We start from the raw sequence: 25,269 nt of genomic DNA, 5'->3' as shown, positions 1-25,269 counted from the left end.
CCTTTCCCAAATGCCAAACCATTCTGAAGCTATGCTGCTGCTGGTTTTATTTCCACTGTCTTTCAAATTGATATAGCCTCTTGTTGTGCCAAAAGCAATAATTGCACTATCAGCTTCCGCGATGTTGGCACTGCACTGATAATAGTGTTACCTCTTGCTTCAGAGGTAGCACAGCATTTATTTTTGTGGGTTCCACCGTTGGATATGAAGTGACGGACTTAAACCAAACCAAAACGAAGAACTTCAGTGGTCAACTCGTTTGAGCACTGAAGTCAAATGTCGTGTTTTAAATTAGGGGGATAAGCATTTTAGTAGGTGAGCAATCTGCATCCCATGGGATCCATGGGAGCTCTTAATATTTTTCAGGACTTCTTTTGTTTTGGAAAGTAGAGATTTTATCCTGGTAAGAAACTGCAGCAAAGGCTGGGGGAGCAAATGGGTGTGCAAGAAAGGGCCCGTCAGTACAGGTGTGAAGGAGCAGGCATTGGATGAGAGGGAGAAATACAGAAAGAAGCTGCAGAGGATACAGGTCTTGGTAGGGATGTCCGCATGCAAGCAGTATCTTTCTATCGGCCTTGGTGGCTTTTGGATCAAACCAGTGGTGAGATACCACAGAAGGGACTAGGAAAGCCACTGTGCATCCTGATCGCGTAGCTGCGTGCAAGAGCCTTGACTGGAGGCAGACAGTGTGGTAACAGATTTGTAACCGTTGGTTTTTCTTTGTCCTGAGAAGGAAGGACTTTCTCATAAGGGGAATGCTGTTTCAGAGCACACGGAGGAGGCAAGGCCGTGGCTAGCATGCAATACAAATACAGAACACAGCTAAGTAAGTCGTGCTGGGAGGAAGGCCAAACAGATGCCTCACCACTAAGGCTGATCATTTGTAACTTCTTTTGTAGGAATGAATAAATGTCAGCATCGTTTTTAAAGCCAAGTATTGGTACTTTCTTTGCAGTTCTTCCTTCTATACCTCTCCCCCCTGCTTTTGTGCAGGCAGGAGACGGGATGGGACCGCTAAATCCCTGTTCTTTAGGTGGGTGGGTCTCAACCTTTTTTGTACCAGGACCCATTTGTAAACCTCAATGGCCAGTCCCGACCTGGTGTCCCTCACACTTGATCCGCACCCCCCTGTTCCCAGTGGTGCTGTGCCAGTCTGCGAGGGAAAAGCCACAGTTTCCCATGTTTTTCTCCTTTAAAGGAGAATCCATTTTTAAAGTTTGTTCCTGACCCTTTCATATATTCTTGCGACCCACAGGTTGAGAAACTCTGCTTTAGATCTGTTGGAAAGACATAACATTGTAAAACTAATGTTCTTTTCAACCCCCTTTTCACAACTTACCGGCTCTCTATGATAGAAACGGACAGCTCTTGAGATTGCAGTCTTATTGTCTTGTTCCCTTCCTGTTGCCATCATTTATGACATTTTGTGAGGAAATCCTTATTTATGTTCAGATCCAACTGTTTCCATTTCCTGTGGATTGGCAGAATGGGGACCAGAGGGAAAGAACACATTTTTTTTATTGTATGAATGTATTTTTGGTTTCATCTCAGTAGATTCAGATCTCGTTTAGACTTTGCAGAACAGGAGAGGAAAGATTTAAGACCGCTGTCAGTTAGTGTTTACTGTGCTGTATATCGGAGGCCGTTGAACCCTTGGTAATGTCTGTTGAGGCCCAGTTCTTCCGGGGGTTCCCTATTGAAAGTGGCACCTATGTCACCATCTGCTTTACAGACCCCGCGGGATCTGTCACCTGCTCACTTCTCTCCATCTCTCTCTAAAGGGCTTTCTGCCAGGTGTCCTGCACGGTCCTGTTTGAGTTGATTCATTCTGCTTCCCTAAATGGTCTTTTTGGCTACATTTGGATACATGTTTCTTCTTCACCACCTGTCCTAAATTCTTGCGTGGTGTTGCTATACACCAGGGGTAGGCAACGTTTTTTGGCCAGAGTGCCAAAACATCCACAATGTCTACCTTGGAAGGTGCCGGAGTGCCGACATGCTGGAGCCTGGAGCAGCTGTTTGCAGCCTCCTGGCTGCAGCCGGGCCCACGGGGCCCAGTCTGCTTGCAGGAGGGCTTGCAGCCTCCCAGCCAGGGCTCTGTGGCTCCCACCTGCTTGAAGCCTGGGCTGGCGGTGGTGCACTGAGCAAAATGGCCTTGCGTGCCATGCTCAGCACGCGTGCCGGTGGTTGCTGACCCCTGCTATACGCCCCCAGAGCTGCCGCTGGTTACCTTGTGTGTGTGGTTGATTTCTAAATGAACTTTGTTAGGCTGTAGTGCTGGTCACCCCAGGAGTTCGCTACCAAACGCATTTGATCGTGACGGGATGCGTAGCAGCATGGCACCTCGGTATCACTCCACTACTTCTAATTTCTGACTTGAAATTTTAAGTTGTTTACAAATTTGTTAGAGTTTTTAAAAGACTTTCTCCATGTTTGAGCGCTGCAAATTTTAATGAGATTTTATTTGTTGGTGTCACTCTTGTGATGACACGCACATGGGAATGCAGGAGTTTTCTATTTTTGGTTTTGTAAAATATCCAGAGTCCCATTGTTGTCTTTGCTGTTTTAAGGCAGTGAATTAATTCCTGTTCGCTCAAGTTCAGCATACAAAAGGGTTGGGGGTTTTAAAGAAAAATAAAAAACAAGAGACCTAGTGTTAACATGTGTTCAATTCCAGCTTATAAGACTGCAGCAATTTAATTCGCTCCTGAGATGTTTAACTTCCACCCGTGTTTACTGACCCCTCTGCCTGACGGCGCTGCACTGCACTATGTCCATCTAGTAGGGTTACTCCTGAAAGGAGGCCACAGTGCTACTCAGAGCTTTCTGTAGTATTGCAGAAAACCGCAAGATCACTTGAGTGCCTTTCTGCTGCTTTCCCCTCCCATCTCCAGGAAGTGTCCGGTTCAGAAAGTGTCAGTAATGTTTATGCATTTACTGATGCTGAATACGGGTTGGTTTTAAAACAAAAATAAAAGCATGTCCTGCAGCTCCTTGGAGATGGGCTATAATGCAGAGCGAGGTGAAACCGCTCAATTCTGCATGGCAGCCCCCAGCTATTACTGCCCATTTCTGATCCAGAAGTCCACTCTGTGGAGGCTCCTGGTTCCAGCCGGCTGTGCTCCATCCCAGTGCTTCCACTGCAATCCGGGGGGGAAATGTCTTCAGGTTTTAGTACTCAGGTGTGGTCTCCGTTCTGCATCCTGTCATACAGTTAAAGTGTCACCCTCTGCCCTCTTGGCAAGTTGGCAACATGGCCTGTGGCCAGACAAAGTGTGGACACCCCAACATGCAGGAAGGACAAGGAGAAGTGCCTGTAACTCTGAGCCAAGTAGAGCTGGGTCTCGGGCAGAACTGTCAAATTCGGGTGATACAGGGGTGAGGCTTTACTTGGGGCAGTCCTCCTTGGAAAGTCGTCCCCCCCCTCCCCCCCCACGGGGGTCTCGCCTCATTTAGAGTAAGCACCGTGTCCTTTGATCTAGGAAGACGGGAGGAGAGAAAAAGACTGAGCTTTCATTTCACCTTATCTGCCGAAGCATTGACTGATCTTGTGTTACTTTGCTTGGAGACCGATAGCACTTCCAAACTGCAGGATAAATGGAGTCTCTTGTTCCTATTTCAGTGTTTTGGATTTTGTTAAATAGGAACCTTTAAGGAGGGGGCTTGTAGGAGATCCTGGGGGTACCAGGGGCAGTTTTTACCGCCCCCAGCCCCTCCTAGAGAACCTACACCCTTATTCCTCCTGCCTCTACCCACTGAGATTTGTTTGGCTCTGGCAGGGGTAAACATTGACAAAAGCAGCTGCACCTGAAATAGCTTGTGGGCTGGGGGTGGGAGGGCAAAAAATAGCTGGATGCATTGTGGGGGGAGGGTGCAAAGTGCAGCCGGGGCTGGGGCTGGTGGCAGCCCCAGGGCCGCATAAGGAATGTGTACAGAAATTCCATGCACCAGTTCGACCTAAATGGAGTAAGTGTTATACTGCTTTTATCCAGGTTTATCTAAACTGGTTTCCACAATTTTTAGACTGGTTTGTGTGCATGGAACTTCTGTACAGGTTTAGATTAATTTCTGGTCACTTGAGACCGGGTCTGCAAGTGCCAGCTTGGCACCAGGATGAGCTACGTTTAAATCGGGTGGCCATTTTGAACCCGATTTAACCTCCCCGCATGTCTGTGCCTAGGCACAGAGAAACTCCTTGTTGCCAAAGACTGAATTGCAAACAAAGGCAAAGGGGGGTGGCTTGTAGGGAAGAACTTCCTGCTTCTCTTTGCAAAGGAGGGTTGGGCAGAACAGGAACAGCAGCCTCTTCCTTCTGTCTGCTCCCCAGATGTTCCCAGGCAGGATTTTTGATAATCAGGCAGAAGCTGCCTCTGAAAATGAAGTTGTGAAAGGACTGCACTATGGGTTTTCCTAGTTAGCGTGGTTGTTACTATTCCACTGCTTCCAGCAGAGTGGCATCTTGTAAGTGGATGCAAGGCAACTCATAATGGTCTCTGCTGCTGGTTTTGAAGGTGCACTTCTGTTGCATTAACAACATACCTTTCCCACGAGCTGGGTTAATTTAACCAGCTGCAAATTGCAATCTTTCTCGTACACTCGTCCCGTGGGTTGCATTTTGGTGCTTCACAGATGTTTAACTTTTCTGGTGCTAGATTTGTTTGGACTTGTTTGGGTCTGGCTCAAACCCTGTGGAAGGTAGGAGTTGAGTGAATTTTCTGCCTACGTGTGTTTGCACCACTCCCCACTAGAGGATATTAGTCTAGTGTTTGTCACCTGGTGTTGGGATTTGAGCATCTGGTGTTAAGGAAGGCATTACATTTCACTTCCCAAGGGCCTTGTGCTTGTGCTACAAAACCATTCTCCCAAGTGGCATGGGTTGGCAGTAATTGCCACAGAGAGGGCAGGGGTAGAACGAGCCTTGCAGAAGGACCTCTGGCACTCAACATCAGGGCTGAGGGCTGTTGAAGGGGGGAGCTTTTAGTGCCTCAAGCTGTACTATCTTAGTCTTGTTGCTAGTGACTGACCACCAGTTACTTTGCAGAATCATGTCCCTGTAAAAAAGAAAATGCCCAACCAGATGGATGGCTTCTCCACGTGGTACCAGTGCATCCATAGTGGTAGCCAGATTTCATAGTGCACATGAATTCTGCTCTTCCTCACAGCTGTGTAGTGGGTCGCTTCCTACCTTTTGATCCCCAGAGAGATGAGGTTTTGAATGGATGCCGAGCTGCAAAGCCTTGAAACAATTCAGGGCTTTCTTTCTTAAACCCTTCAAGGTTTTAGTCCCTTTCCTGCAGTTCAGATGAAATGCGAGAAAGTAAAGCGAACGGTGGCATAGGTGGGACTTCTGGTGGGGCCTTTGGGGAAAAAAAAAAAGTTTACTAATACTTTGTGCTCCCTGGTGTTTCCCTTCTGTGGGCTTCCAAGCATGCGCTTTGCACAGGACCCCCAAGAGGCAGATGTCCATCGTCCTGATGTGAACCACAGGAGATGTGAAGGCAGACGCAATTAAAGAGTTTGCACCCAGAGCTATAAGGACTGAGCTGCTGCCGTCCACACTGAGTGCTTGCTGGGCAGTCGTCTGAATGGGTCTGTCCGCTCTTCCTGGCAGCTCGGTCCCCTCTGCTGGCTCTGCCCAAGTTTACTCAGAATCAGGATGGATTATTTATTCCTGGAGCAGACCCATGAAAATCAGAAGCTGGCTTTTTAGGGTCTGTGTCTGGTCTTGGTTTGCTTCCTTTATTAGGCCCAAGTTCCTTACTTGCTCGTGCCCCTGTAGTACTGGGGGTTGTTCCATGGTGTTGGTGTCTGGCCGGCTGGGGGGTGGCTGTGGAGTTGGCCGTGTGTCTGAGTGGGATGGTGGGGCTAGCTGCTTCTCCTTTGAAACAGTTGGTGCTGGGGTGATAGTCTGCTAAGACACCTGCTCTGCTTCAAGCGGCACGTTGCTCCCAAGGGAGGTGGTGGGAGCGACACAGAAGGGGTGTTCCCAGGCTGGCAGAGGTGTCTGGTTCTATCTTTTGCTTTGATGAAGAAGCAAGAAGGCTAAAATGTCCTGGCAAGTACTTGACCCTTGTGAATGGTTCTGACTGCACAGATACTGACATCTCCCAAACCCGTGATTGTCTCAGAAGGTCACGCGGCTCACATCTTGCAACAGAAAACTCAAGGACAAAGTAACATTTGACTTTCCTGGTTTTGATTTTAGGGGACATCACGCAGAAGGGATATGAGAAGAAAAGAGCGAAGCTGCTGGCTCCTTACATCCCACAAGCCCAAGGCAGGTACCCTTTCTCAGCTCAGGATTATGGCTTTGGTTTTGTGTATTGGCCTTGTCATTATAGGAGATTTATTGGGGGGGGGGAGGGGGTTGTATTATCCCCACCTGTCAACTCAGATGCCCTTGATTGAGCACAGGTTTCTAGCTGTGTAGCGGCTCCACTGTGGAGGAATGGATGGTTGCAGCTGTGCCTGGAGCACTAGAGCCTTTTGCCTCTGGCTGCTGGTTTGCATCTGGGTCTGGAGAGCCTGGACGTTCCCACCAAGCCAGTGCATGGCTTATGGGAAGTTCTGTGGCTCACAGCCCATTTCCCAACCTGACCTCAGGTGAAGAAAACCCCCCACATGCAGTCCTTGGGCCCTTGTCGGTTGGGAAGTAGGGCTTTGAATTAGGCATTTCAAAGGGGCCTGAAAGCCTGCTAATGCTCCCTTCTCATCCTTTTTCTGGGAACTGCCTAAAATGGTTTAACCACAAAGTTAGCTTGCCAGTATATGTGTGTCCTACCCTAAAAACTCTTCTGCAGCTATTCCTCCTGCATGCCTAAGGCGCATTAGATCTCCATCACTGTCCCTACCAGCTCATTATGCTGGACCAGGTGGAGTCATTTGTCATTTGGTTTAGGTTTAATTCAAAAATCTTCAGCAGTAGGGCTGGCTCAGAGTGTAGCCTGAGGTAGATAATTGTAGGTAGCTCTCAAGGGCAAGGGCTGAGAACATTGGACAATTAATAGCAGGGTGCTATTAAGCCCTCAAGTAAAACTGCCTTTCCTGACAGGTTGACCGCTGGCCATGCAGAAACAAAACGGTGCTGCAGGTCTGCAGCAGCTCCTCATGCACCAGCCTGGCTTTTGCCCTTGTGCCTGTTACTTTACACATGTTTGGTTTGGTTTGAAAAACACTGTTTGGCTGTGAGAAAAAAAGTCTGGAAGGACCATTCACAGTCCTGCTGCTCTGAGTGACGTGTCTTTTAAGGCAGGGGTGGGAGCCAGCGTATGTGCGAGTGAAATAGCTAGGTACCGTGTCACTCGTGGTAGATGTCAATATTCATGTCACTCCTTTTGGTAGACTTCGATGCATTGTGCTGCAGTCTGGTGGCTCTTTCGAGGCAGCTGGTCCAGCTGTCGCTGCTCTGGAAAACCTGCTGACTTCATCAGGGTTGCAGTAGCCTGGGGGAGCAGGCCGTTGGTTGCCAGGTGCAGTGGTCTCCTCCGGCTCCGATGAAGATTGATTTTTCTGCTGAAGAGAAAACTGTAACAACCCAATGAACTCTCAAAGGACTCTCCCTGTGTTGACCTATTCCCATTTTACAGACATGGGTGGAGGGTGAGAAGAGGCACAGGGAAATCTGATGGGATACTGAAGCATGCCAAAGGCAGAGGCAAAATTAGGAAGCAATTCCCAAATTCTGCCCCTGCCCAGTTTGGTATCCTGTGCTGCCTCCAGGAGTTCCCACATTGTTTTAGAGGCTGGGTGGCAATGTAGTCAAATACATTTAATGAGTGCAGCATCCATTTTTTTAAATGATCACACAGGAGAGATGGGTCTATTTGCTGGAGTTGCTGCTCTGTCCGTGGCTGGCTGCTATTAAAATACATCTCTGTAGAACCTTATTTTGAGACATCCCCATTCATAAATAATAAGAAATATGACATGAACATTGACATGAATTCTGCAAGGACCAAAATAGCATGGAACAGCCTCCATATGTATTTACACCTCGGACTAATAGCTTCAAAAGCAACAGATAGCCTGTGTCACCTGAGGGTCTTGTGTGTGTGGTTACCTGTGCACCGTCCTGTGGGATGAAGGGAGATCTCGCCACTTTGAACTGCGCTGCTTTTATTGGGGTAGGGCCAGTTTTGCTGAAATGCATCAGCAAGGACAGAATGCTTTTTTCAGGCTGCTTCAAAAGATGGGCCAGATCTGGGGAGAGCAGCCACATTTCTCCCACCTCAAGAGGGAAACCTCCTGTGCAGTGCGCTGAGCCACTGGGTGGACTTTTCATTGCTTGCTTTGTCCTCCCTTGTATAGGAACTTGCTCTCTGCGTGGATCCCCTGCATCCATAGCAATACACCTCTCCTCTAGGTGGAGGCTGAAAAGGGGCAGTTTATTGGGCATAAGTTACAAGTGTGCCCTCTTGAGCGAAGGGTGGAAGAGGCGCAGTTCAGGTCGTGGCCAGTCTTAGACACCAGGAAGCACGTGAAGGCACAAGGGTAGAGGGGGAACGCAGGTGCATTTAGCTCAGCGTGGTGCCTAAAAATTGGGTCCTAGCAGGGAGGATGCTGGCACATGTTGTTTTGGATAGTGGCAGGCAAGTCAGAAATACAGGGGTCACAAGGAAGGCTGGCGAGATACGGTAATCTGTTCTGGGTGTCTGCTGGGAGGGCAGCTAGAAGCCTCCAGATCCTATTGGATTTATTTCTGTTAGTGGGCAACATGGGTTTCTCAGTATACAGTACAAGCAAGACACCCCCCTTAAAATGCATAGCAGATTTTCCTTCAGTTTTTCCTGTTGGTTGCAAAATATTGCAGAGTACTTGTAAGTAGAAAATTAGCAATTAGTAGAACAAGAAGTACTTCACGTTCACTTGACTTCATTTTTTACCTTGGGCTCAGGTGTATTTGACTGATGAGCTGCTGCCCTTTGATTGCTGCAGACCTGGCAGTGCTACTCCAGCTCTCTGGCCTGGAGGAAAGGGTCAGGAAGGTCTTGTTGCCAAAACTTGCACCGCACTTCAACAAGGATGTGGAAAAACTTGAGAGGGTCCAGAGGAGAACCGCCCATATGATCAGATAAGCCATACAAGGAGAGGCTGAGGGGCTTGGGCCTCTTCAGCCTATAGAAGAGAAAGTGGAGGGGATACTTGGTAGCGGCTTACCGCTACATCAGGGAAGTACATCATGAACTCTGAGAGCAGCTGGTCACCAGGGCACCCCCTGGGAAGACCAGGAGCAATGGATACAAACTCCTAGAAGACGCTTCAGGTTCAATTCCAAGAAAAACTCCTTCATTGTCAGGGTGTCCAGACTGTGGATAAACTGCCTCCAGTGGTGATGCCTGGAAATCTTTAAGAGGAGACTGGACAGTTTAATTCCCCCCTCCCTGACTCACCGGCACAGACCCGGACTTTGGTCTGCCTGGTGCTCCCCCCTCGCTGCTGCAGGGGCAGGGGTGGGGGTGCAGCCAGAGGCTGGCCAACATGGCCCCCTTAGGCAAAGGGGGCAGGGAGGGAGTTTATTTCCTCCCTTCCTCCAGCATCTGGTGAAGGGAGCAGGGAGGGGGCCTATTCCACTGCTTGCCCTGCACAGGGAGCAATCAGCAGAGGCAGCAGTTGGGGCTAGCAGACCTCAGCTGCAGTCCCCCAGGGGCAGAGGTGGGAATTCACCCCCTCCCTGCCCCCTTCATCTCAGGGGGCCATGCCAGTCAGTGCCTGGCCGCACCCCCGCCCCTGCAGCAGCGAGGGGGAAGGACCCTGCCTGACACGCTGCTGTGCCCCAGTCAGGCAGAACCTGCCTGGCGTCTGTGTCTCTGGGACCGGGGACAGAGAGGGGAATTAAACCCCCATCTCTGTTTGCTTCATGCTGTTGTGGGGGCTGGCCATACCCCCACCGCTGAAGCAGCAAGCAGAGAATTGCCTAGCAGGGAGGAAATAAACCTCTTCCCTATCCCCTTCGCCTTAGAGGAGCAGATGTCTGGCCATGCCCCCATCTCTGCTCTGGTTAGGGAGCAGAGGGGCAGGGCACTCAGGGGTGCTGGGGGACTCTGGTTTAACTTAAACCAGGGAGGGGTCTGGGGCAGACATTGCATAAACCGGTTTGACCCAAATCAGTTAAGTCTGATAGTACATTCAACCAGTATATCTCAAACCAGTTTCAGCCATTTTGAAACTGGTTTATGTGTACTGAACTTGCGTTCTGTTACAGGTAGTGCTTAGGGCTTTTTGTTTGCTAACTAATATTTGTATTTTTGGTTTGCATACTTGCCCTGCTAGGAACAAGGCAGAGTTTATCAAAGATTTAAAAAGCAAAACAGAATTATTCTACTATTTGGGAAATATTTAAAAATGCAAACTACTTTGCCCCAAAGGAAAGCACAAGGTGGTAGTCAACTGTTCTGGACAAAAGAATTCCTTCCTCACTCCTGGTGTACAAGGACATAGTCAAATTACTGGTGCTAATGGACTTTTCCTCTAGGCAAACAAGCAATTGCAGGGGCTGTTTCTGGGCTTGATGCTCAGTGGGATTACTGGGAGCTGAGGGCTCACAGTTGGTAAAGTATCCAGCACAATGGGATCCTGGCCCAGCTTGAAGCGAGAGTCCACAGAGCTCCCCTCGGCTCTCTGTCGCATGCTACCGACTAGTCCGCAGGTCTACACTATTGATTTTGCTGGCTTTTTCCTTTCAGTCTCTCAACATTGTGCTATTCCTGGTGGGAGCTAGTACAGACCAGTAGCCAGGGATTAAAGCACAGCTTTCCCTAACCCTGTAAATCGGACACGTGTTCCAGTACAGTGTGGCTTAGGGAGTGTGTTTCACCCATTGACAAGATCAGACTTGCCGCTACCATAATTTGGGAATTATCTCCTGCCTTGCTACGTCTGAGCGGGCGTCACAGTTACAAGTAGAGCAAGGATTCCAATTTGGGGGTGCGATTTCTGCGCCTCCAGGTCATCCAGGTCTTCTCCAGATATAGATCAGCTGAGGGACCTGGCATTCCCGTTTGCTTGAAAAAATGTTATGTACGGGGGTAAAATTGAGAGGAACTGGTTTCTGCCGAACAGGCCAAAATCTAGCGAGTTTCTGGTTTCCCTACTGTAGAGGGGTGGAAGCGGCAATCGGCCAGAGCGTGACGCAGCTTGTCTGCTCCTAAAAGTGGCTACTTCTGCGTTCGGGAAATGGTGACCTGCGAGTCCCAGATATAGGAGCCTGTTTTTGTGCTGTCTTTGTAGGTTACAATTTGAGAAGCTGCAGCCATTTAGGGAGCAGCCAGATGAGCATAATGCATTGTTCAATACTACCCCCTGCCTCGAAAGTTAACCTGTTTTTTTTTCTCCTTCTAAGCAGAAGAGTCAGATAAATCTGGCCCTCTTTCACTTTGCTGTTAGTGTTAACATGCAGCTAGACACTGTCATTGATCATGAAGGGCATCTTTTACTGATTCTTTTTATATAAATAATTGTATCTACAGGTTCCCTTCCCCTGGCTGAGGAGTGAGGGGGCAGCACACTTTGTTAAAACCTAATGGCAATTAAAGCACCCAGTAAAACCCATTTAAAATACTACTGTGGTGCTGCCTGTGTGACCAGACGCTGCCAGCAGAAATTGCAGCTCTAGCATGATTATTCTGAAGGGAATGCTAAATAAAGTCACCTAACATCTGCCAGGCTTAGCTCACTCCTGCTGCTTTGTCAGAGAAGCTGTATAACAGTATATGATTTACTGGAAGTTTATGCTTCTTCCCCACTCTGTGAATCCTGGTCACATGCTTTGTTAGATTGTACTCATATGTTCTTACATGCGAATGACAGCGAAACAAAAGAGCTTGTTCTTGGTGTGTCACATTATTTATGAATACGTTTTGGTCCCTATGTAAATGAACTGTCATGTTTGTCTTGTGATGTCCTGTGGAAAAAAAAGGAGCAGCGTTTGCATATTGCAAGCAAGGCATTAATGTGTATTCAGTAATTCACTTAAAAAAATGCTTTTTAAATGTGCTGCTGACATCTAGTGGGTACTTAATTCTAAATAAATTGTTAAATGAACAGGAAGCCCTAAGCTGCTCTGGTAGCCTGTGAAGTTGTCTTTTCGTTGCATCTGAATAGCACTTCTTTGTTCATGATGAAGACAGACGTGGCTAAGTCTGAAGCAAAGTGTAGTTCTTCATCCTGTCATTTAATATAATTTGTATCCAAGACGAGAGTAACTGGTTCAGATGGGTGCCGCAGGAAGATGCATTGGACTGTCATTGGTGTTTGAATCGCATGCTAAATTTATTTAAGCCAGATGGTGTGGTTGGCACCGCACAAAGTATAAAGACAGCTCCTGCTTGATGAACATGCAATTTAAGGTCTTGATTCTGCAGCTGGTTACGTGACATGGATCTGTATGCCGCTGCAGAGTCCTAGTGGGACTTTACGCTGTTTTAAATGTCTGCTCCATAGTGGGCACTAGAAGATGTAATGGGTTTTATGTGGGAGCCTGGGAAAGCACAAGTCCATGTGCTGCTTTAAAGCCGTTGCCAGCAACCTGTTCTAATCGGTGGGTTCAGTTTTTCTGCAGCAGTCATCCTCTTGTTGAGATTCCAGCTTCCCCAGTGTTTTTTGTGTGTAAATGTTTTAAAATCAGCAGCACTCATTGTATGAAGTTGGTGCTTCTTGAAAAATACTGGAGTAACAGCCCACAAGGTGGAAATGCTCTTCATCTGCCAAGGTGATACAGCACAGACAGCGGGGTGCTAACAGCTTCCTCAGTGCATCTCCATCAGCAGCTAGAGGTGCAGAGTTGGGGAGCAAACTCTCTAGGCCTCTAACAAAGCGTACTCTGTAAGGTGTGATGGGGGTGGGCGACAGGGATGCAGAACTAGAGTCAGACCACCAAACACAACATACTGGCTCTTGACATTGCACCAGCTGGTAATTTCTGAAGACTATTAACCTGAGCTGGATAGAATGCCTGGTGATGAGTTAACATTCAGCTGCATGTTCATACTGGTTTTAAAAAGGAAGAGGAAGAGACAAGCAGGTGAACCCTGGCACCCTTTGCAAAGATGACAAGTTTGTTTGTCATCTATGTGTAACGTCTGCCCTTAAATCCAGGTCCCCAGGTTCACAGTCCCTGTACTTTAGCCACAGAACCGTCCTTCCTCTCTTTGCAGCCTGTGGCTTGTGGATGCTCCTGTCTTTGTGCAGCCAGGGGTTACAGTGCAACTTGGCATTATGCGCAACTGTACTGTAACAGAAATGTGGTTGTGTGTTTGGACTCTGAAAGTCTCAGAACACGCTTAAAGAAAAATAAAGTGCTGACTACTGGACGTTCACCAGATTAGTTATAATGAAGAGGATTGTATTTATTCTAAAGACTTGAGGCCCCCTTGAAGTCATTCCGCTATACCTTCTGTAGATTGTCTTCCTTCGTATACAATAGGATACTTCTGGAAAGTAGTTTTGATCATGCGTGATAGAGTAGTTGGTAATGTTAATTTAGTTTGACATCTCCAACAGAAATCATGGTGTCCCTGTGGCTTTCAGGGCAAGATATACAGAAAGTGCCCTTGAATTGACCATGCTTAATTTAAAATATTTTGTACCATATTTCTCCCATTGCAGCGTTGATTCTGATGCACGGTGTGGACAGTGTGTAATTGCCCGTTATAATTTGAGCTAAAAGTTTTATTTAGAAGATGGTGGCTGTGGGTTTGAAAAGTTAGGTCAAGATGAAATGACTCCAGACAGATGCCGGATTAGCGATTGCCCTAACCACACCAACCTCTACAGCTTCTGGGTGTTAAATGCTAGGATTTTCAAAGTAACCTGAAGGAGTTCAAATCTGATAGATTCAATAGGAATTGAAAGCCAAGCTTTTAGGCTTCTTTGCAAAATCACATCCTGAAGGTCCTGCACAAATAACATAGCCATCTTGTGAGCTTTGGGAAGCAGCAGGATCAAGGCATTTGCTTCTCCAGCAATATCATTGCAGAAGCTTGGATTGCCTCAGACCCTTACTCCAGAATTAGAGCAGTGGCAGACAGCTCAAATAAGGGTTCACAAAGAGTTGTGCAGGTTTAAGCACAGCAGCATAATTACTCCAGTCTACTGCTATCAAGGTCTTGTGCAGACAGCCCTGCATTTTTACATTGCATCCTTTACCCTGGTGTTGGAGTGTCTGCGAGTGGATATATATGTATATGAGGATGCGGTTGCTGATGCTTGGGAGTCCACAGTGGCCGGCCATTGTCTTGGCTGCACAGCATTGAAACCCTCAGGGGATGGGCATTTTTGAAGTGTTGAGTATAAAAGCACTTATTTGAAAGCTGGTTTTTATGCTTGATAACTTACATTTCAGCTGAAGGCTGCCACTGAGTCAGTTTTCCTGCTGAGTGACAAAAAACAAAACCGAACTTGGTGGTCCCAAAACACATTTGGGTTTCTCAGGTTTCATCCCATAATGCTTATGCACAAATTCTGTAGTCACCCATTGAACTGCCAGGCTACAGAAAAAGTTATCTTTTGGGATTTCCGGCCAATTTTGGAACCCTGTGATTTACTTACTAAAGCAGTTTGATCTGTTATTGTAAATCCTCCTCTTTTCATGCAGCATTGATCTGATACCATGTGCGACTATTAATTAGCAGTTAAAGTGACAGTAGAAAACTGTAATTACAGCACTGCATTCATGGACTGATCAGCCTTGAGTAATTATGTTGGCACAGTCATGGCAAAGTGCGTTTAACGTGAAAATTACATACCTTGTTCATAATTCAGGGTAAAAGGGAGCCATTACTGCAACATGATGTATTTTGCATTTGTATATAATGCTTTTACATAAAGAGGAGCTGGAGCACATGGAGGTGAAGTGACTCAACCATAATCATATAGCAAGGCGACAGCAGAACAAAAATAGACCCCAGGAGCCTGGATCCCCGAGGTGAAACCCTTGCCCCGTTTTAGTGAGTGGCAAAACAGTCATTGGCTTCACTGGGTCAGGATTTCTTCCCAGGTTTAAAATGCTAAACTCTCCTTTTCAAGTCCTCCCTAGTAATCCGAGCTGGATTACCCTTTGTTTTAGTTCTGCAAGACAAGATGTCTTTGTGAAAGAATCGATTTCCTTCCTGTTTACTGTATGTGACCCATCGGTAAAAATAGCCTCTTTCGATCACTTGTTCACTCAAAATGCATTTGGCTGTTTTTAAATAGACTGCCTTTATTCCAGAGGAACAGTGCAGTGCCATTTTTATAGCTCTTCTGCATTGCATTTGCTTGCAAGGGAGAGTTTTTTTTCTCTTCTAAATCATTAGGTCAGCATTGGACTTCATGATTTGTAGATCACACGCTAGAAGTAGGACTTTTTAAAGCTTTTTAGCTAATAACTGAAACCATTTTAAGTATTGTACATTATGATTTTGGGGTAATAAAAACTATTGTGAAAGATGAGACTTTCCTTGATATATATTTTTCTCATAGAATTCAATTTTTAGGTTTCTGTCTTGGTGGAAAACCTTTTTTTTACCCCTCAAGAAGCCAGTTTAACTCTCGGGGGGTTGCAGTTTCTAAAAAGCACAGTGGTTTAATGCTATGAAACCAGGCTGACCAGTGTAAATTGTGTCTGTGGAAGGGGGTTGCATAAGGGCTAAAGGTCCTTTTAGACAAGTCCATAAACAGGATCTCTGAACAGCTCCATGGGAAACCTTGAATTTCAGTCACAAACTGTACAAGGCCTGTTTTGTTCCCTGCTAATAATTTGACAGATAATATGATTCTATAATATCAGCAGCTTTTTAATGCCATCCTAAATAGCACTGCATTTGGGTTTTCTCATCAGCAAGAATTGTGGATTGTTTTCCAGGGGTCGATCCTGCTTTACAGAAGGAACCCAGAAATCAGACGCTTGCTCCATCTGCCGCTCCAGCACCATCCACATCCAAGTATCATCGAGCTCGCTCTGGAGGAGCCAGAGATGAACGCTATCGCTCAGGTAAAGACGTGACAGTCGCTCTTCGGATGCCATTGCTGGTGTGAGAAATCCCACCATGTGGTCTCATGACTCCAGCCAATTTCTGGTCTCTTGAGCTAAGCCCCACCTTGCCTGTAGGCATGAAGGAGGTAGCATAGGGGGAAGAGAGTAGCTCTCGATTCTGGCTTGAGTTTAGGGAGCGAGTGCTTGAACATCGCATGGAAGTGTCCTACCCTACTTCTGGAGAGGGCTCTTGGGGAGCTTCTTCAACAGCTGGAGAGCTCCGACACTCCAGTCATTTTCTAGCCTGATCCCTGTTCTGACAGTGACACTGTTTAATCTGTAGAGGGACGTAGGCTGAGGACTGTATTCCTGAGGGATGGGTGCTCAAAGTAAGCATAATTGATAAAGTAGTGCAGGGAGTGTTTTACTTCTGGCCACTTGGCCCAGGGAAAAATCCAACATTTGGCAGTACAGAGTACCCATAATTCAGTTCAGACCAGTGGCAGCTAGTGACCCACTGCTCCTTAGACATGCTACCCTCCCTGCTGATGGATGGGTTCCTTTGCCCTACAGGCTGAAGAACGAGAGCTGACCTTCTGTCTGTGTGCACGATTCCTGCTAGGTGCGCTGCTCCGCTGGTATTATCAGAGGCATACAGAATATATGCAGTATACCCATTCTGGTGACTTTGTAATCCAGGCATTTATATTGCTTTCATGTAGATTGTCCCTTTAGACCGTACTTGGTAATACGTTGTCTTTTCCCCAGTCACAATGCCTCTGCTGCTCTGCATGTTGCAAGGGGGCTGTAAGCGTCTGGCCTCGTCCAAATACTCTCTTGGTCAGAAATGCTCCAGCTTGGAAGGGCTCTGTAGTGGTGTATAAATAGCGTCTACTCGGGCTTCAGACATTCTGTCACAAATCAGATGCTTCCTAATCAAACTCCCCCACAAGGTCTGCATTGATTGGCAAGCAGGACAGGGACCAGGTTGTCAGATGGGAAGACATTTAAGCAAGTGTCCAGAGTTGGAGTGTCAGTGCTGCTGTGCACCCCAGCGCCGGGCATAATAAACGGAGGCTTAAATGACCTGTCCAGAGCCACTAGGCTAATAGACAGGCATAGCTCATAGCCCCCTGCAGCTGAACTGCAGACTCTGATGGCAGCTTTACTGAGTCTCTGATGCCACGAGTCAGAGTGGGAATAGTGCGGGCCTGGAGTAAGCCTCTTCACCACTCTGCCTGTTTCCTTCTCTGTCTGAAGGAGATGGTACCCGCGTGTCACGGGATTGTGGAACGTAATTCCCTTCTCCAAAGTACACTGAATGCCTGAGGTGGGAGACGGGTAGAAGAGGAAAACTATTAGCAGCAGCACTGTTAATTGTGGTAGTGCGCAGTGTGATTTATGTAGGGTTTTCAGGTGCCCATACAAAAAATTTAAATCTGCTGATTCGACTCACTGTCCCCCACTGCAGGCTCTCCCGTCCCATAATACAGTTCTCATTACCAGTCCAGTGATGTCTGCCAAGATGCTTGGCACTGGAGTCTCAAGGTCACTTTGTAGTCATTCGTGTCTGTAGGGTTCCAGGTTCCTTCCCTGCTGCTCCTCTGACACTGTTCCTACAGCACTGCATCTCGGACTGCACAAAAAATCTGGCCTCTGTTGGAGGACGGGGTGGGGGAAGTGATTTTTCTGGCATTTTTCATAGTTCTGTTGATTTATTAAACAATACAAGCATGAGACTATTTAAAAAAGCACGTGTCACTGACAGCTTCTTCTGGCTGATGCTCTTTAACTTCTTTCCCCCTGCCCCCTTCTGAGGCAACAACTTTTATAAGATTTTAATTCCTCTTATCGTGGTTTAGGAAAACATCTGATTTCTGACACTTCTGAGTCTTGTTGGTTTGTGGTATCGGGTCGTGAACTGTTTCCGTGAACCCGTAGGCTGGTTCTCGTCTGAAGTTACATTTCAAACTTTGGGCAGGCTCTGCTGAAATCCTAAAGCATGTCTGGCTTTTTATGTTAAAGGGCCTATTGTATTCTGATGTTGTGGAGCATGAAATGACCCAGTTTGGTTTGCAGAGGCCTTTTGGTAGGAATTGTCTAGCCTGGCATAATAAACAATATCCAACTAAATGTCACGAGATTAAAAATGTTTCATGGCAGATTGGATGGCTGGATGGTGTGTTGGTTCTTGCAACACTTTTATTTCAGCCTGGCCTAGTGGCTAACTGGTTTCAGTGCCTAACCCCGTATCAAGGTACAGAAAAAGCAGGATAGATGAGAGGCAACAAATAATTGTTGTGAGGCCAAGTGAAATTGCTAGTGAGACAATGGGGTTCAGTTCAAAGGGCAGGCAGGATGTTAGCTCAGGCTTGCGAATGACTCATTTTTAAGCCTCATAAATGTATTTGTCCTTTTCCCCTCTTTAGTCATGTTTTTATTGTTACGAAAGTCTAAGTGCCCAAACTTCCATTTTGCAGATATCCACACAGAGGCCGTTCAGGCAGCACTGGCAAAGCATAAAGAACAGAAGATGGCCCTGCCCATGCCAACTAAGAGACGGTCCACATTTGTACAGTCGCCAGCTGATGCCTGCACACCTCCAGGTTAGACTCTGCACAGAGCACTCTTTGGGATAGGTTGCTAACCAAAAGTGTGAAGTTGTGAAAAGACCAGACTGTCAGTTCTGTTGCGCGCCAGACTAGCTATCGTTTCTGTATCTGCCATGTCATGCATGAGCGTCTGGTTATTTGCATGTTCGGGATGTGTCAAATTGCCATCCTTCCTGAAGCTGATTCCACAGCTGGGTTTTATAGTAGGTGAAAATGATTACTTCTCTGGGGCCTCTTAAAGAGTTAACTGGCAAGAGCTAAGCAGCCTTTTTTGGATTAAGAGCTCCTCTTTTACTTTCCTGATCCTGGTCTCAGTCTTTCGGTGTGTAAAGTGTTAAAACAACACCCATGTTGCCTTTCTGTCCAAGGACATAGCTTTCAAAATCCGGTGCTAGTTCTTTAAAGTGTAAATAGTGACTTCCGCTGATGTCCCTTTCTTGGGCATGGACTTAATGGGATACCAGAACATTTGGACCCTTTTCCCTTCCTATCCCTTCACTGTTCAACTCTTTTGCTGGTACTGATATAGAATCATCAAATATTAATACATACACTTTTCCACGTTTGAGGCAGCTTTGTGTGTAGGGTGAAGGGCTGGAAACACAATGTCACATCAGTATTTGTACTGATGCCAACAATACCATAATCTCTGGGTGCTGGTTTTACACAGCACTATGCAGTTTGCTCATTCAGGTTTTTATTTTGATGCTAACACTAAACAATTAACTTTTGTCAAAACAAACCTAAAAAAGACCAACCTCTTGAGCCTGTAGTTTATTCATGTAGGAGCTGTCTTGGGGTTATCTTTAACTAGAAAGTTACAGCTGCGTACTCATCACGATCCAGAAACTAGACCAGGAAACAAGAAAAAATCACTGCACCAGCTGGCAAACAGTCAGGTGTCCCACTCCTACACACATGCAGGGCCTGGTGCAGTGAGGCAGACGACAAGCCTCTCTGTTAGACTTTGGGTCTGATCACAGCGTTTACTACTGGCAGGTAACCGCTGTGCCTGCCACTCTGCAGCGTCAGCCTGATGAACATCTCCTGCGTGATATGTGAGCCGCTTTGTGTAAAAAGGCATCAATGGGCCGTGTGAAAAAATCTGCAACTCAAAAGCAATCTTACGCTTGCTGGCTTATAACTAGCATCACTTCAGCTCCCTCACCCCTCCGCTGTCCTGTTCGCAAGCATCGTGACCCTGCATTAGGAATGTATGTAGCCTTGTCCACGGGGATACCGTTTTATACGTGCTCCCTTTCTTGCCTTCCTCCTCCTTGTCTGGTTTGTTCTTTTTGTGATATCTAATCTGAAGGCGCTTGTCCGTTATTAGTCCCCGAGTGGGTAATGCCCTTCATTAAACCTTACTCCCCTCACAGTTATGCCTGTAAAGTTCAGTGTCATTAAACATCTCCTCTCCCCAACCTCAATCCGCCGTTGACAGCTGGGAGCAGTTAATGAACCTCATGTTGTCTGTGTGCATTTGTCAAAAAAAAAAAAAGCAGCATCTTGTGGGATGGGGAATTTAAAGCATTTAGCTTGGTCGAAGGCTCCTGAGCTTTTTGTCAGTATTTGTGACCTAATTGTGTGGATATTCAAATTCTTTCAGATAGCTTGAATTGCTGCCATCTCACTTTTCTTTATGGCTTGAAATCATTCACCAATGTCATGAGGTTATTACCTCAGCTTCTCCTTTGTAAGGGTTCTTTGTGCATAGATATTAGTCATTCATGTGGATCAACATGTTAACAAATGCAGCAGTATGCACAACCAGGATTAAAATCCTGCCAGCTTTCCTTTCTGCACTGAGTCCTGTTGCACCTGTGTGCACACAGCTTGCTCTGCACTATTCCGGAAGCTTGCATGGACTCATGCAGTGGGTTAAGTGGTGACAACCCATCTAAATAGTAAAGCACCAGCAAACTCCATCTAGTCTGGAATTATTTCATGCTAGCAGGCAGGGCTGTCTGCAGTTAGGGCCAGAGTTCAGGGCCTGACTCACGGCCTTGAAGAAAGGGAGATTTGCAGCTGCATAGTCAGTGACCTGTGGATGATTTGCACTTCGTAGGCTCTGGGGTCTAGCTCTACTGAAGGATGTGACAGTTCAGGCCAGTGGGGAGAGGTGAAAGGGAAAAACAGATCTGAACCCCGTGTCCTGTAGCACTTCGCCATGCCCAAGTTGTAATGGGGGAAGCATTCTGTTAGTTCAGCAAAGGTGATGTCTTTCTGGTGGCCTGAATGACATTGGAAAGGGACTTGGCCCAGTTCCTTGGGAACGGGTGTCTGGGAAATCAGAAAAAAAAAAACTATAGTGAAAACCTTACAGTTAAGGACCAAATTCCCCGTGAAGATCAGTGCTGCTCTGAGCTGTTTGTACGCAGGGTTTGCTCACTGCTTGTGCTGAACCTTGTTGTGCACAGCTCAAAGATTAGTCTTTAGGGCCATAATTCCATCACCTTCCGGGGACACAAAGTTCAAAGCCATTTCCTTTCAGTTTTCTTTACCAGTGCAGATATTTGGGTTCCAGTTTTTCTTCCCAGGTGGCAGATAGAGAGAGCAGGTATTAATCATATCTGAGGATTCAGACTGATATGCTCTTATCAAGCCACTGACTCTAATGATTCAGAAAACTGCAGTTCATGACATGAAGTCCGTGCTAATAGGTTTGCAGAGGAAGGGAGTGGTTTGGAGAAAGGGTCTCAAAACTGGGGTGGAAAATTTCTCCATGTAACTTCCTTTAATAAAGCATCAGCAGTGACTTGGGTTCCTTACACCCCTTCCACGTTGTCCTAGGGATGCTGATTGTGTGTGCGGCAGTGGAGTAGCTGACGCCAAGAAAATAGGAAGTTGCTACGTGCTCAATTTGAAACTCAATGAAGAAGTTAATAAAACCAGTGTGTTCCCTGGCTTTGTGGAAATCATAGCATTCAGCACTAAACCACCTGCTTAAAATTTCAGGCAAATCTTTCCCATGGACTCTCTCGGCACAGAGCCGAGTTTGAATTTTAAATTATTTAGATGTTGTGTTTTAGCAGAATTGCTTTATATAATCTTTTAAAAGATGCACATAAGCTAAACTTTGCCAGAGCTGCAGTCAGCCTTCAAGATGACTTTTAAAAGCAAAACGGTTTTGAGTTACATTTTCATACCAGTTGCTATTCTTGCTTGGTGAAAGTAAGCAAATATGTTATGTATACTGTAGAAAGTCTGTTCTGTTAAGCAGTATTTGCTTTAGATGCTGTCTAAAATCTATTATTAAATCACAAGGGTGGAAGGTGCCTGTCAGACTGTAGGCCAGGTGGCAAATACCAAATGCAGTGAGGTTCATACGAAGCATTTCCAGTTCTAAATGCTCGACATTCATACTCGGAGGCTTCTGTGAGTGTGGCACATTTGGGATTTTTCTACCACTCAGATGTTTGCAAATGGGGTTTTCTCTGGTCCTGCATCAGTTGGCTACTCTCTCCTGCAGTTGTAGATCAACTCCCCCACCAAAAAACTTCCTCCACCCCCGCTTCTCCCCTTCTCTATTTGTCATCAGTGACAAATGGGTTACAATATGTTTACTTGCCCCATAACACTTTATGAAAACTCCATGTGTATAGATCATGCTTCTAGATCTGGAAAATCCTTTCAGTTGGCAAAACAGTACTGAAACGCTAATCAGTTTAGACCACATGCTGAAAAATGCATATGCTATGCATGAACATATTAATCTTCCTAGCACCTCAAGTGCCCCCTGTGTTTGCTGAAATACCTGCTCAGCTGTGTCTAGTAGTATCACAGATGAAAGGACACCAGTTTCCTCAATGATAGCAGGCTTCCTGAGAAGCTATTTTAATTCATTAAAAATTCTTTTTAAAGGACTAGCAAACTAAGGAATTGAATTGAAACAATACACCTAATTGCAAAATTGATCCAGTAAAAAAATTTAATGAAACCAGTGGGCTACAAACCCAGCAACCAAAAGCCAGTTTTGCTGTCCTTCTCAGCTCAAAGTATTTTAATTTCAGATGTCTGTGCATTAGGTTACAACAAGAATAAAACCACTTGATGGGGTCAATTTATTATTGTAGGTCAAGGCTGAGCCTGGGAACTACATGTGTATAGTCTGACAGATGATTCCTTCCACAGGTGCAAAAGTCTTTCCTCATTTAATGAATTCCACTTTGAGTTTATTTCACTGGAAATGTATTTTTGTTGAGAGGTTGATTTACAGTTCTGTGTTTACTGTGAATAGCAAGATTAATTTTCAGCATGGCAGGGAGGTGTGCAGCTGCTCTTCTGAATCACCAGTGCACTGAACCATGCTTCTCTGCTCCCTGTTGTGGTGTCTTCAGGTCTCATTCTCTAACTGGATTTGTTTTCATCATTCTTCAGCATGATGATTGCTGTTTTAGGTGCCGTTGCCCATGCCAGCCCCATACTGCATGGGTTCATGTTCTTTATTTGGGGCCTGATCCAGAGCCCAGTAGGAAGCAGTGAGAGCCCTTCCATTTGTGTCCTTGAGTTTTGGGGCAAGGACTTGATAACACCTACAGTTCTACCTTGAGAACTCGCCTTGTCCTGGACTGTACTTCCATTTGGGTTTGACCTGCTTTCCCAACTTTGAATTGGTGTAAAACAAAAGAAAAGAAAGGTAGCATAATAGAAATGGCGTAGTTGCCTGGCAGCTCCTGTTGTGGGGGCAGCAAAGTGGCACTGCCCTCTGGGATCTGCACTGGTTACCAGTAAGCAATATCTCTGACCTTATTTGTGTAGCACACAGGCCCTGGCCTTCGAGTTGCCTAGGGAGCCTGTTTCAACAGCCACTGCAAGGCAGCAAACTCTGGTCTTCCATCTGAATTGGATCTTATTGACCAAGAAGTTTATTTTGTGGAACCGACCCCCCCCACCCTCCCCTTTGCATGACTCCACTCATTGCATCTCTGTGCATGTTCTTTCTGTTGGGCCATTTCACCTTTGGCTAATTTTGGCCTTCCCGTTGATCACTCTTCCCGCTGGTTGAGTGGCTGCTCAGCTTGGCTGCATGGGTCTCAGCTTTGTTTTAGTTGTACAGGACTGGCACATCATGTGTCATGGGTGCTGAACAAATTAATGCTGGCATTAGAACTGGCTGTTGATTTGCAACGTGCACCTCAGGCTCCAGCGGGGCACTGTATGCTGCTATGCCAAGTGGGTAGGTGTGATTTAACAGTTTGATTTATGACTTAAAAGAGCCTCCTAAGGCTTAGGATTATGGGCAGCCAGTCACTTACCCAAACACAGAAGTATCTGAAGCCAAAGCTTAATGTAAGTGTATATATAGCACCATGCGCCTTTATGTTACTGTATAAATAATAAATAATGCGAGGTCCTTTATGATGTCTGAATTGTTAGTCCATAGACTTCAAATAGAGGAAATGCCTGTCCCCTTGCAAGTGTGGGATGTAGTCTCCTGTTCTATGAATTTTTCTCCCTAGGATCAGTTGAAATGGACCCATGTGCATCAGCAAACCCGTTTGCACATGAACAGCCTTAGGTGCTGAGGAACGTAAAGGTGCTACTCCCTGCTGGATTCCTGTAACACGGTGATGGCAGTATAGATCTTTCCCAGGTCTCCAAGCAAACTTGTGCCTTCCAAAGACTGATTCTGACACCACCTTTTCCATTTCAGAATAACTGATGCTCAGTGGCACAGCAGCTGGTTCCATAGAGCGTTTGAATGCAGCAGCAATGAGGGATGACGCTTTGAACTGCTGGGCCTGCCTTTTCAGGGATAACTGTCTAACTGATGTCTGAATGTTTTTGTAAGCAATTTCTTTTTGAACAGGAGTACATTGATTCACGCTGAGGATGTGTGCTTGCTTTAACCGATTTTTACCTTTGTTTTGGCTATGTAACCTTGTCGACAGTCTGTAAAGCAAGTCCTCTGTGTTTAAGAGATGTGGAGCCTTTGTCAATGATATTTCAATTGCAAAGAGAGCATGTTGAGTGCATTGTGCTTCCCTAAGAGGCTAGATTTTCTTTTCTGATTCCACACAGACACATCTTCTGCATCCGAGGACGAGGGGTCACTAAGGCGCCAGGCTGCTCTTTCTGCTGCATTGCATCAGAGCTTACAGAATGCTGAGTCTTGGATCAACCGATCTATTCAGGGGTCATCCACATCTTCATCTGCATCTTCTACACTATCCCATGGAGAAGGAAAAGGGACCAGTGGGTCACTAGCTGATGTTTTTGCCAATACTCGAATAGGTAGGAGCTGGGTATGAACAGCAAAACTAAAAGCACTTTGAGCACAGCCTCTGTATTCATAAAGGTAGAATTCCCAGTTGTCCAAGGGGAATTTGGAGTAAGGTATCATTCAGCCTTGGCAGAACTCACTGGCATTCAGTGGAGTTGCACCGGCACTAAGCTTGGCCCAAGAGGTTAGAGAAGTGGAAATGCTGCTGGTGAAGGGGAGCAGGAGTGCGCTGCTAGAGAAGGGGTCCCACAGATGCAGTTACACTACAGACTTGTTTGGCAGGCAGAGCTTGCTTTCTGCGTTTTGGTGTTGCTTATGTCTACAGCTACTTGACCCTACTATTTGCACAAATCATGCTGCCAACTGCAAAGGGTGATTTTGGCCTTCATGTTCTGCAACGTCATGTCGATTCTTTTCTTTAAATAGTTGGGGAATACTTTGCTTTTGAAGAAATCTACCTGCACTACAGGTGCTTATAGTCT

At 46.2% G+C, this 25,269-nt stretch overlaps 1 protein-coding gene across 2 annotated transcripts in view; it reads left to right on the top strand.

The window, feature by feature from the left end:
* The window catches only part of DIP2B (disco interacting protein 2 homolog B), a 101,422-nt gene that overhangs the window by 32,788 nt on the left and 43,365 nt on the right, over positions 1-25,269 (top strand). For both annotated transcript variants that reach the window (XM_019556432.1, XM_019556431.1), the window contains exons 2-5: positions 6,206-6,277; positions 15,839-15,967; positions 18,430-18,555; positions 24,586-24,798. In XM_019556432.1, the coding sequence (XP_019411977.1) occupies positions 6,206-6,277; positions 15,839-15,967; positions 18,430-18,555; positions 24,586-24,798 (540 nt within the window). The remainder of the gene's footprint in view (positions 1-6,205; positions 6,278-15,838; positions 15,968-18,429; positions 18,556-24,585; positions 24,799-25,269) is intronic.

This window comes from Crocodylus porosus, unplaced genomic scaffold (assembly GCF_001723895.1).
Source record: "Crocodylus porosus isolate Cpor-Errol unplaced genomic scaffold, CroPor_comp1, whole genome shotgun sequence".
NCBI classification, from domain to species: Eukaryota; Metazoa; Chordata; order Crocodylia; family Crocodylidae; genus Crocodylus; species Crocodylus porosus.
The sequence above is the reverse complement of the archived record's forward strand: the minus strand, read 5'-3'. Positions and strand labels throughout refer to the sequence as shown.